Below are 12,762 nucleotides of genomic sequence, written 5' to 3'. Positions count from 1 at the left end.
ATTCAAGGGCCCCAATTCAAAGAAAACGGGCTTGGCCTTTTTGTAATCCAAGAGAAGTGGTTTGTGAGATGTTTATACAGAGTGTTAATATAAAGAGCGGGTCTTTCTACCAGATAAAGAACCACAACATGGTGTGTCATTTCTGTTCATGATTTAGAACCTCGTGATGCTTGGCTGCTGTAGCATCAAACCAGCTACGGCAACACCTGCTCAGATCTTGGGTGAGGGAACAAAAGATGGAGACTGAGGCCAGCTTTCGTGGCTTTTCTGCAAAGCTTTCAGCAGGCTCCCTGGCCTGGGTTGGGTTCAGCCAATCGAACATAACAGCAGGAAAGCAGACAGGAGCTTGAGGGGAGAGTGTTAGTTTCTGGCTCCCCTCCTTTTGGGGTTTGCAGAGCTGTGGCTGTTTCCCTCCACCCCAGGCTACAGCTTCTGCTGGAACACAGCTCTCTGGATTCCAGGAACTTCTCTCCATTTGTCCCTTCAGACCTGCAGCTGGTAATTGCATCTCTCTGTTGTTAGTCCAATGTGCTTCGCCAATTAACACACTCTACAGTTATCCCCTTAAGTGTTACACATCTGTGTCCTGCCAGAACCCTCCTACAACTTAATGTACAGAGAAACAAATCCAAAACTCATTAGAGTATCAGAATGGTCATCCCATAGATGAGCTGTATGTTATAATAAATGTTTTCAGAGCTTTAGGTTTTATAAATGACTTTCCCCTATCTTAACCTGACTAGACCCTTAAAACAACCCATAAAGGAGGTAGGGCAGTAGTAATAATATAAAAATTATCAACATCGTTTTCTGGGCAGAGAAATTGACCACAGATCACAGACCTGGCATTGGTACCAGAAGAGACCACGTCCTCTACTTTCCACACTCCTCCAGTTGCTGACAGTACTTGGGTATCACACTGCTAGTGCTAAGGAGAAATCACAAGGCAGCTTGGGGCAATGCTAGCATTTCATATTTAATCACCAAGTAAATAAGTTTTTCTGGCTCTGGCACTCAAAGGCAAGAAGCTTGCCAATTACCAGAATTCTTAGGTGTTCAATCATTTAGACATCGCCCCTGTATCTCTGCAGCCCTGGCATGCTGACCTGCATGGAGGACTCAGGAAATAGCCTTATGATTGAAAGGTCCAGCTGACCAATCACAGCAGAATCTTTTGGATTGATTTTGGTGACATGCCCCCACCCGAAGAGCACAAACAAGCATAAGTGCTAAGCTGTGACCCTAATATCACTCATACTTTCACCCCCAGAAGTTCTAAGTTCTCACAAGTTTGTTCATAAGAAGATCTGCCTTCTACAGAGAGTATCTTTGGTATTGCACCTCTAGTGCAGAGCTTTTGCCACAGTTCTGTACTGCAAAGAAGCTGTGGCTACTCAGTCCACTTTTGAACAGTACACTGTCTCTCAGAGACAGGAGACAACTGACTACTCAAAAAAGTACCTGATGAGCTCTGAGATGTAGCTGGTGGTTATACCTGCAATGCAAGAGACCCAGGAGACGGAGGTTCAATCCCTGGGTCAGGAAGATCCCCTGGAGGAGGAAATGGCAACCCACTCCAATATTCTTGCCTAGAAAATCCCATGGACAGAGAGGAGCATGGTGGGCTGCAGTCCATGGGGTCGCAAAGAGTTGGACATGACTGAGCACATCACATTCCAAAACACCTTCCTAATGCCTTGTCAACTGTCCCATAGCCCAGGTTTCTTACTAGGCAAATACAGTTGTCAAAGAATTAGTTGTATGTTTGCCTTAGGCTTAAAAAAAAAAAAAAAAGGAGGTGAGGACATGATCAAAATTCTTAATTTAGCAATCTGTTCTTATGTTTGGTTAGTGGTCACTGCTCCTAACATTTGCTCTAGATGATATGAAAAGTGGTTAAACTTCACTGCAAAGTTGATAAAGCATTTTGGCACACTGCTTGTTAAGAGTGTCCCGAAGACTAAGTCTGTCATACACTCTGGAGGCATTTTTCACTTGCAGGTCTGTTAGGGCCTTTTGCCCTGATCCTCCGGGTGCCAATGAAAGGTCTAGAATGAACAGAGGGTGGCGTCAGCACCAGGCTCCGATAAACCCTTTGCTGTTTCCTTGCTCGTGGCCTTCTTAACGGATGAGAACAGTAGCACAGACTGGTCACCAGAAATGCCCACCGGTCAACACTCGGTGCCCACAACAAGGGCACCACCTGCTTACCTCTTACCTGTGAGCCCTCACTCTGTCCTGGTCTAAATGTTCCCTGTAACCGTCTCTGAAAACAACTGCAGGCTAAATTTCTCCATTCATGTTACAACGGTAGATGCCTCCAGGCCCACTCCTTGACGTCTGCCTCTTCAGGCCACCGCCATGAGAATGACCTTTCCCCAAAGATGCCTGCACTCAATGGCTTCTTATGCCTCGGGATAAAACATGGCCTTGAGATGTGAACACACACCTTAGCCTGTTGCCCCTTCTCTTGGGACATGTTTCACCCTCACCTGGGCATCTGTGCAAGCTGTCCTCCGATCTGTTTCATCTGTAATTGTCTAACTGTTGCGATCAATGCAAAGAATTAGAGGAAAACAACAGAATGGGAAAAACAGATCTCTTCAAGAAAATTAGAGATACCAAGGGAACATTTCATGCAAAGATGGGCTCGATAAAGGACAGAAATGGTATGGACCTAACAGAAGCAGAAGATATTAAGAAGAGATGGCAAGAATACACAGAAGAACTGTACAAAAAAGATCTTCACGATCCAGATAATCACAATGGTGTGATCACCCACCTAGAGCCAGACATCCTGGAATGTGAAGTCAAATGGGCCTTAGAAAGCATCACTATAAACAAAGCTAGTGGAGGTAATGGAATTCCAGTTGAGCTATTTCAAATCCTGAAAGATGATGCTGTGAAAGTGCTGCACTCAATATGCCAGCAAATTCGGAAAACTCAGCAGTGGCCACAGGACTGGAAAAGGTCAGTTTTCATTCCAATCTCAAAGAAAGGCAATGCCAAAGAATGCTCAAACTACCACACAATTGCACTCATCTCACACACTAGTAAAGTAATGCTCAAAATTCTCCAAACCAGGCTTCAGCAATACGTGAACCATGAACTTCCTGATGTTCAAGCTGGTTTTAGAAAAGGCAGAGGAACCAGAGATCAAATTGCCAACACTTGCTGGATCATGGAAAAAGGAAGAGAGTTCCAGAAAAACATCTATTTCTGCTTTATTGACTATGCCAAAGCCTTTGACTGTGTGGATCACAATAAACTGTGTAAAATTCTGAAAGAGATGGGAATACCAGACCACCTGACCTGCCTCTTGAGAAATTTGTATGCAGGTCAGGAAGCAACAGTTAGAACTGGACATGGAACAACAGACTGGTTCCAGATAGGAAAAGGAGTACATCAAGGCTGTGTATTGTCACCCTGCTTATTTAACTTCTATGCAGAGTACATCATGAGAAATGCTGGACTGGAAGAAACACAAGCTGGAATCAAGATTGCCGGGAGAAATATCAATAACCTCAGATATGCACATGACACCACCCTTATGGCAGAAAGTGAAGAGGAACTAAAAAGCCTCTTGATGAAAGTGAAAGTGGAGAGTGAAAAAGTTGGCTTAAAGCTCAACATTCAGAAAACGAAGATCATGGCATCCAGTCCCATCACTTCATGGGAAATAGATGGGGAAACAGTGGAAACAGTGTCAGACTTTATTTTTGGGGGCTCCAGAATCACTGCAGATGGTGAGTGCAGCCATGAAATTAAAAGATGCTTACTCCTTGGAAGGAAAGTTATGACCAACCTAGATAGCATATTCAAAAGCAGAGACATTACTTTGTCAACAAAGGTCTGTCTAGTCAAGGCTACGGTTTTTCCTGTGGTCATGTGTGGATGTGAGAGTTGGACTGTGAAGAAGGCTAAGCACCGAAGAATTGATGCTTTTGAACTGTGGTGTTGGAGAAGACTCTTGAGAGTCCCTTGGACTGCAAGGAGATCCAACCAGTCCATTCTGAAGGAGATCAGCCCTGGGATTTCTTTGGAAGGAATGATGCTAAAGCTGAAACTCGAATACTTTGGCCACCTCATGCGAAGAGTTGACTCATTGGAAAAGACTCTGATGCTGGGAGGGATTGGGGGCAGGAGAAGGGGACGACAGAGGATGAGATGGCTGGATGGCATCACTGACTCGATGGACGTGAGTCTGGGTGAACTCTGGGAGTTGGTGAAGGACAGGGAGGCCTGGCGTGCTGCGATTCATGGGGTGGCAAAGAGTCGGACACGACTGAGCGACTGAACTCAACTCAACTCAACTCAAATCGGTTGAGTCTGAGCTTCACAGAAACCTCCAGGGCGCTTAGCTTCCCCAGCACTTACTTACCACATGTAGACACTGAGTATGTTTTTTCACCATTCATTATTCCCGTTTAATTCTTAGGACCCTACGAAGCAGGTGAAGATCATGCCAATATACTGGGGGGGGGGGGGGGGCGGGTACTGAAAAGAAAGCAGTTTGCCTAAGGTCTGCTAATGAGTGAGACAGCTAACAAGGTCTCCTGCTCAAGAAATCTATTCAACCCCCTGGTGTTAGAGAGAATGGAATTTTTACTTTTGCCCTCGAAGTGTAAGATCTCCTTAAACCTAGTTTTCCTACAGGTGACTTCTGGACCCATCTCCCTGCTTGCTCCTACCACCCACCCACCTGCACTCTTGGCCTCATCTGAATTAAAGCAGCCACCGCAAAACCAAGATGAACACTGGGTGTGTAGGACAAAAGAGAGAACTTTTGGTTATTCTGATACCGGGTTACCTTCTTCTTCTCTCCTGGTCTGACTAGTGTAAGAAAGCGAGTTCGGAAGACTTGTCTGCATCTTTCCTGTGTGGTCCAGCAGACACCATGCTCAGGGGCGGCCCCACACGACAGGACAGGAGACGGTGAACAGTTGTTCAACGGGAGCTGAACAGACAGAGCAAGGCAGGGCAGAGGATCGACACCAAGGGGCAGATACAAAAGGAGAAGAGTCTCTTCCCAGGGCTTCCACAGGTCACTAGTAACACCTAATCTCTTCTGGGAGAGAGCATTCCCAGGGAATAAACTGAGATATTCACAGGTAAAATATACCTCTCACTTGGCTTTTGCTCTGAAAAGCCACCAGCTTTCATCAACTAGGGGACGTCCCTGGTGGCTCAGACAGTAAAGCGTCTGCCTACACTGCGGGAGACCCAGATTCAATCCCTGGGTTGGGAAGATCTGGAGAAGGAAATGGCCACCACTCCAGTATTCTTGCCTGGAAAATCCCATGGACGGTGGAACCTGGTAGGCTTCAGTCCATGGGGTCGCAAAGAGTCAGATACGACTGAGCGACTTCACTTTCTTTCACTTTTCATCAACTAGAAAGAGGTACCAAGATAATACTGATGAACTTAAAGGAAAAAGGCCACAGTCCATATTCCGCAGGAAGACTCCTTTATAACGGCGAATTTCATAATACACAGTACTAGAGCAGGCCTCAGTCACTGGGCCACGGGAGGCGGGAAGGAAGCAGGTCTGAGAGGGACCAACACGTGTCCAGGGCTCACGTCAGCGACACCAAGTGACCACCACGTACCTCCCTGAGGCTTGGCCCACCCCCCAGTTCAGTCAAGAACTGTGTCACTTCGAATTCTTCCTTTTTGGCCATTGACGATAAAATCCACCATGATGACAGGATTTCAGCACAACGGTCTCTTTCCAGTCACGACAGATATGGATGTCCCAGCTCTTGAGAAACAAACGTTCATCTGACTTCTCTCGCCAGGACTGGAGAATTTTTTCGTAATGATCCGCTGAAATGTTTGTATATACTTTGAAAAAACCACTAACAGTCCGTTCTGTGCTCTTTCCCTGGAAGATTTCTCATGACCACCCCTCCAACAGCTCAAGGGGTCGTGTGTCTGGGAATAAAGAATTAAGACACTTCAAAATGAGCAAGAACCCTAGTGCAACACTCAGTAGATGGGGGGCTCGCGGGGGCTGGGGGGGGAGGGTGAGGGCAGGTGCTCACTGCGGGGCAGGGAAAGCCAAGTGGTGGAGCGAATGGAAGCATCGACAAGCAGGGAACACTGCTGGGGAAGGCCCGTCTCCTTCCGTGCCCGCCCCTGCTCGAGGGACATCACGTCACCTGCGCTTGGGGACTCCTTGGGTCCGGGGACCCTACCACACCCTCCACCCATCCGTGACCTGCACGCGAAGCTGGGTGGTCTCTGAAACAGGCCAAGGCCAGGGATTGGGATCTAACTCTGGAGGGCCCAGGGAGCTCCCCCGCAGGCCACCCCCAGCAGAAGGTCCCTGGGAAGCTCCTACCCTGGCAGCCGAGGGGCATGAAGGCTTCGAAGGCTCGGAGAGAAGCAGCAGAGGGAGGCTAGTGGTGCAGTGGCCTTGGACTTGGCTCGGTTTTGTGGGGGGAAGACCTGCTGCCCGCTGCCCCCGGATCCCTGCTGGGGACGGACTGCGCGGGTGTTCACGGCCAGCGACAGCGTGAACGCCTCCACATTCCTTTTGTATGTATATACGTGTGTGTGTGTGTATATATATTTACGTACGTATTATTTTTAACTGAAATAAAATGCAGTGGATTCGAGTTCATTCCCCTTTGCTCTAAGCTGCTCAGGCTGCCCGCCCTGGTGGGGTTCACGCCTTCGGGCCCGCCGCCCGGCTCGCCCCGACTCGCTGTCTGCACCCCCCCGCCCGCCACCCCACAGTGGGAACAGGGCCCCCGGGATGAGGAGAGAGGACACACACCGCCACAGGTGACCAGGAGGAGGGCCTACCTCAGCACGACCTTGTTTCTAACCCTGAGAACCTAAGGAATTGTGAAGGACTCGGAGAGGGAGCTGGGGTTAAAGGTCACCGGGCTTTTTATTGCAGTTAAAGCAGACTCGGACAGGATGGTCCCAGCCTCGAGAGGGGACAGCCCGGCGGTCGTGGGAACACTCGTCGCAGAAGCCCTGTCCGCAGGCCCGGCAGTGGTGTTTCGAGAGCTTGACGCTGAACTCCTTCCGGCAGCTGTGGCAGTGCAGGATCTCATGGTCCGGGACCCAGTAGGCCGGCCTGGCTGCATCCTTCACCAGACCTGCGTCACGGAAGGGGCCATGATGGGCGGCACACGCGGGACCCAGCACCCCGAGTCCCACCGGGCGAGACGCCAGCGACAGACACTTCACTGGCTCACAGTCTAAGCACACACACATCACCCCTTCCACCCAGGGCTCCCTCACCCCCTACCACACAGGTCAGGATGTCTGGCACTGATATGTACCTATCTAGTACGCTCTCCAGGTGAGCCTAAACTACGGCTGAATTAAGAACCACTGGCGGAATGGTGAAGTTCGGGCTTTGGAGTCAGGACACAGCTTCATCCCAGTTCCACTGAGCCTCAGTCAGTCAGCTGTGGGATTGACAGGTTCCTTAGAGTCTCAGGGCCTTGGGTTTACTCATCTATAACAACCCACCTTCAAAAGCAGTTACAAGATTATAAGAAATAAAGTGTCTGATGAGCTGGGACCCAACAGCCAGTGAGTGCTCAGCAAGTGAGTGCCTGTTAAGCACAGTTGGAAGGTTCTGCCAAGGGCGGCCCCTGCCCCTCCTGGTCACCTGAGAGCAGATGCAACTTGAGCCTCCAGGCTGGATAAATCCATCTATTTCTACACTCTCAAGTCAAAAGCCTGTCATCAGCTCATTCTGTGAGCCATGTGATCAAATCTGATCCATGCAATTGTCATCACAGCCACCCAGGAGCCCTTGGTCTCTCCCCTATGAAGGGCTGGAATGCCCCAGGCCCAGTCAGCCCTGCCTAAGCCCTCCGCACACTGGCAGGTTTCCCTTCATCTCCCTCTTCCCATCCTGGTTATAAGCCCGCCCCTTCACATCAGGTGAGTGGCTCTCTTCAATCTTAAAGGAATAACAGCTTGGCTGGTGTGGCAGATTGAGGCCCTGCCCCTTCTCTTGAATCTAGGCAGGCTCTGTGACTACAGCAGTCTCTAGCAGAAGAGCTGGTTTCCAGGCCCAGGCCTGTCTGAGAGCCCTGAGGCACTACGTAAGGAATCGCTAGCACTGGAGAAACCATGTGCAGAGGCGTGGGGAATACAGGGAATGGGGTGAGGGGGAAGTTCTCCTGAGCCCAGCCTTCGAGGCAGCTCTGCCAGGCTAGCCAGTGTGTAAGTGAGGTTGGCTTGGCCCCTCAAGACCCGTCCAGCTGCCATACTGGAAAGTCCAGCAGTAATTCCCGGCAATGCCACTTAGAGAAGAATGCTTGCCTGTCCTGTTGAGACGTGATTGTTTTAAGCCTTTCCATTTTCAGGTGGTTTATTATGCAGCAATAGATGGCCTAAGAGGATGGCCTCCAGGAATAGACATGAAACCACCAAGGTATTCAGCATGAAGCAGGGAAAGTAAATTCTCAGTCGCGTCCTTGCTGCCCAACTCAATCCAGGTCAGCAGGCTGACAAAACAACAGCCCAAGGCACGGCACTCCTCGAGCCCTCACCCACACACACCGCACCCGAGAGGCACTGCCAGGCCCACCTAGTGGTATGTCAATGGCTGTCACCACGGCTCCTAAAGTGTTCTGCACGGCCTCGCCCACCTTCCGAGCGATCAGCGTCCCACCTTCGTCGTCCCCCTGTGCCTCAGTGACATCTGCAGACAATGATGAAGGAAATGCCATCACCTCTGAGTCATTTCCCAAATGAAAAATTCTAGACGCTTCTCCCAGGGCACCCTGTGCCATTTTGCAAGGGTGGCAAGGGTCTGGGCTGTGGGCACGCACACCACAGCCAGTGAGGTCTGCCACTCCTCTACCTCAGGTCTCTGGGGCTATTTCATAACCTTCCTTTACAGTGGGCCAGGAGCATGACCTAGAACCTCCTCCAGGAGAAGATTCAGTCTAAGCCTATGGTAAACACAGGACAGCTTTAACCCTCCCCCAGCCAAGGAACAGCGCCCCCAGGACCCAGTTAACAAAGAGCTTAGAGGATGCCTGGGCAAGACCAGGGGAGCGACTGCTCTCAAAGAGTGAGGCGGGGAGGAACAGGGTTGGGCAGGTGAGGGTCCCATTCCCAGCACCCAGTGCCAAGGAGAGGTCCCCTCCACCTTGCGGCTCCTGGGCCCCACGTTACCTAACTGGGAATTCCTGGCTTCATAGCAGTTGTCACACACCCGCACGGGCGCAGGGCCCCAGCCCCGCTCGGGCACCGGCCGGGTCTTGGATGAACAGCTGTCACAGAAGCCCTCCCCACAGGCCCGGCAGTGATGCTTGGTATCGTTATCTTTAAAGGATGTAGCACATTTGTTGCAGCTCTGTTCCAAGCCCAAAACAAACAGAGAGGCAGGTGTCATTCATGTCTGCTCAGCTGAGAAAGTCAACCCAGGGAGTCTTTTGGATCATCTGAGGATGGCAGGATGCTGATGGTCCCAACAGAGGGGACCTAAGACCTCCAGCCACATGGAACACCCTCACTGAAGCACAGCTGTGATTAACATTTTCTTCCAAGAAGTGCTGGAAAGGTACCTCACATCCACCTGGCTGAGTCACAGGGATCTCAGAAAGGACTATGTAATTTCAGCCATAAAAGCAACAAGGATTCGTTTCTTTCACAGCTTCTCATGAGCCTCTGGGAAGCTGAGGAGGAACAGGTTTCCTGTCACAAGTGTTTGGGCCAAATCTGGGGGCTCCCTTGATGTGGGAGCCGTGAGGTTTGTGTATCAAGCTGGGGGTGACCCTAAATGACCTCTAAAGGCTCCCTTTCCTCTACAGTCTATAGGTATGACCTCAGACATTTGACCAATAACAACTGGCTCTAGTGGGAAAGTGAACTAAAATCCACCACAAGGGAAATACTCAGAAAATAACACGGGAAATCAGCGGACAAAGAGGACACTGGCTGTCTTAGCTGTGTCCCACCCTTTCCCACACTCTGGAAGCTCATCTGGCTGGGACAGAGACTCCAAGCCTTCCTCGCAGAACAAGCTAAGGGCAGGGTGAAGCAACACAAGGAGAATGGGCTGTGCCAGGGATCCTGCCACCATACCAGGATCTGGGAGTTGGGCCTCCAGTAGGCAGGGGCGATCTGGTCTGTCAGCCAGGACGTCACAGCCTTGGTGGGCCCAAGGCTAAGCTCAGACACCGACTGAGCCATGAAGTTCATCCCGTCCAAGAGGCGCTGGGCAGCGTTGTTGTTGTCCTTCAGAAATCCATCAGTCTGAAATGAAAACACAGGCTCCCATCATGTTCTGAGTGACGGGAGTAAAGGGAAGGAGGGAGAGGGGTCTTAGGTGAGTTACATACCCATCACAGCCAACTCAGAACCACAGATTCCCTGGCAGAGAAGAGCAGGGTCAGATAAGAATCCCTATGGCTTCTAAGCAACATCACACCCTATGAGTCATTGCTGATACTACTCTTCAAGATGACCACAGGACTTGGTCCACAACTGTTCAATTCAGAACTTACTCTGCTTGTGAGATATACAACCCAGGAAATAAATAATCCTATAAAGAGGACACCTCCTCCAAGAGGTTCCCCACCCCAGGCTGGGTTAGGATCTGTTGCTTTAGGAATCACCCAGAAAGGGGAACACCACCAAGTAAAATAAGTCCCTTATAGAAAAGAGCTTCCCTGGTGGCTCAGATGATAAAGAATTTGCCTATGATGCAGGAGACCAGGGTTTAATCCCTAGGTTGGGAAGATCCCCTAGAGAAGGCAATGACTACCCACTCCAATACTCTTGCTTTGGAGAATTCAATGGACAGAGGAGCTTCGTGGGCTACAATCCATGGGGTTGAAAAGAGTCTGACACAACTGAAGCAAACAACACATAGAAAATCGCTTATCTTTCTTCCATGAAGGGAAAAGGCATTGGATGTGCTGTGATTGATGGGTAATTCCAAGTGTGAATCGTGGTTTAATGCAGAATGAAAGCACTGTATCACTGCCTCATAAATAGATTTGTTTTTCCAACATCTTGAATTAAAAAATCCAATTTAAAAACAGTAAAGGTCCATAGTGATTATACTTCTTAGAATATACTTCAAGAAGAATATACTCCAAAACAAAGAAAAGGCTTTCTTACATGAAGATGGTCACGATAGCATTTTCTTTGATAATAAAAAAATCATAAACAGCATGAATGTTCAAAATGAAGAGAATGGGGAAATCAAACTTTAACATTAGACAGAATATTACACAGTGATTACAAATGAAAATCATGAAAAGTGAAAGCAATATGGAAACAAAGCAAAACTGTGGTATGAGAAAAAGCAGTTAAGTGGCACGTTAATTATAATTGTATCTATACAAACATACATATGGAAAATGAGTGAGGAGAATATGAAAAGATAAAGTTTTATTTGCTAAGGCAATTTATATATCAATTTTTAGTTTAAGTCGTGTTTCTAATATTTATGCAAGAAATGGGATAAAAATGAACGGTCTAGAACAAAAAAGGCACTCCAGATCATAGCTTCCTAAACCACCAACATATTGAAATTCATGGTTAACCACCATTGTAAACAAGCTCCACTTTCCCATACACAGGAATAACTGGACAACCCGAAGAGAAAACAGAAAAATAAAACAGCTCTTACTCCAGGCCACACGTGCACAATCTCTGTCCGCACCACCGTATCCACAGGATCTTGGTTCCCAAACCAGTACTGCCGGCTACGATAGACCACGCCACAGTTGGGACATTCGATCACGTACCTACAAGGAAGGCAGACAGATACTGGAACTCCACACCAGGGGCCTGGAGAGACAAACAGACCCAAATGCCAGCCACTGAAACTCACCCAGACCAGGCATATTTTGCAAGACCCATCCAGGGGGAGTCAGTGGAAGCAGCCGTCTTGGGCACCACGCTGACTTCATTGCCTCTCTCGTAGCAGGCCTGAAACACGGAGCACTCTGCCAGCTTCTGTTCTGTCCACCAGACCCCCTGGCCTCTCCACACCCCTGTCTGGCCCCACTGCCTGCAAACCAGACCTGCTGAGGGCTTACGGACCCTGGGTTTTAGCAGAGCAGAGGAAAGTCTTTCTCCAAAGAAGTCAGTGCCCTGAATGATTATGATCTGAATGTGTACCCATCCCAGGGGCCCAAAACTGAGCTACAAATTCTATCACTGTCATAGGAGAAATTCATCCAAACTAAGTTTCTGAAGGGCAATTTCACTCTTAGGAATAAACAGTCAATGTAGATGAACCCGGCATACAGGCTCAACAGGATAAGGGGGGAGGTTTAAGCTTAAAAAAAATAAACCAAGGGGCCCCTGGCAACAGACATGTGAGTTTTTAATGGCTGGAGCTGGAGAGAAGTTTCAGATAGACTCAATTTGAATATCAAATACTTTGGTAACAGTCAAGACTGGTCCTAAGCCAGTCTTCCAAGAGGGGAGTGTGGCCAGCAAGCCAGCTGCTGGAGGAGAGGTTGGGAGGACTCACCTTGCAGGTGAAAACCCGGTTGTCATACTGGTGGGAATATCTGCAGCGGCTCTTGGCTTCATGAGGTACCCCTTCTTTCCCGTGATTCATGCTGTTCTTACATCCAGCCCTGAGGGAGGCACCAAAGCTGACATGAAGCTGCTAAAAGGAGCCAGGGCCGCTTACGCACAAGCGTTAAGCCAGATGCAAGGGCAAAACTAGACCCCCTGTTACTAATTGGGCCCCAAATACAGAGCAGAGAGACAGCAGTTTGTTTTGGAAACTAAGGGCCTCTCTCATACTTGCAA

General features: G+C 49.1%; 2 protein-coding genes across 13 annotated transcripts in view; one reads left to right on the top strand and one right to left on the bottom strand.

The window, feature by feature from the left end:
* DCAF4 (DDB1 and CUL4 associated factor 4) overlaps positions 1-6,620 on the top strand; it is a 40,916-nt gene extending 34,296 nt beyond the window's left edge. For all 4 annotated transcript variants that reach the window (XR_015134048.1, XR_015134055.1, XR_015134047.1 and 1 more), the window contains one exon: positions 4,657-6,620. The gene's annotated coding sequence lies outside the window, so the exon portion shown is untranslated. The remainder of the gene's footprint in view (positions 1-4,656) is intronic.
* The window catches only part of ZFYVE1 (zinc finger FYVE-type containing 1), a 44,748-nt gene continuing 37,436 nt past the window's right edge, over positions 5,451-12,762 (bottom strand). For 7 of the 9 annotated variants that reach the window (XM_086319898.1, XM_086319897.1, XM_086319902.1 and 4 more), the window contains 7 exons: positions 12,476-12,584; positions 11,828-11,925; positions 11,624-11,741; positions 10,069-10,239; positions 9,157-9,337; positions 8,564-8,677; positions 5,451-7,112 (listed from right to left, as the gene is read on the bottom strand). In XM_086319898.1, coding sequence (XP_086176024.1) covers positions 6,880-7,112; positions 8,564-8,677; positions 9,157-9,337; positions 10,069-10,239; positions 11,624-11,741; positions 11,828-11,925; positions 12,476-12,584 — 1,024 coding nt within the window. In that variant the 3' untranslated portion in view covers positions 5,451-6,879. The remainder of the gene's footprint in view (positions 7,113-8,563; positions 8,678-9,156; positions 9,338-10,068; positions 10,240-11,623; positions 11,742-11,827; positions 11,926-12,475; positions 12,585-12,762) is intronic. The other 2 variants (XR_015134046.1, XM_086319899.1) reach the window with 2 other exon arrangements.

The sequence above is a fragment of the Bos grunniens genome, chromosome 10 (genome assembly GCF_055505025.1).
Source record: "Bos grunniens cultivar Pamir isolate PY7600 chromosome 10, Bosgru_T2T1.0, whole genome shotgun sequence".
In the NCBI taxonomy this organism is placed as follows: domain Eukaryota; kingdom Metazoa; phylum Chordata; class Mammalia; order Artiodactyla; family Bovidae; genus Bos; species Bos grunniens.
Note: the sequence above shows the minus strand (reverse complement) of the source record. Positions and strands in the feature narration are given on the sequence as shown.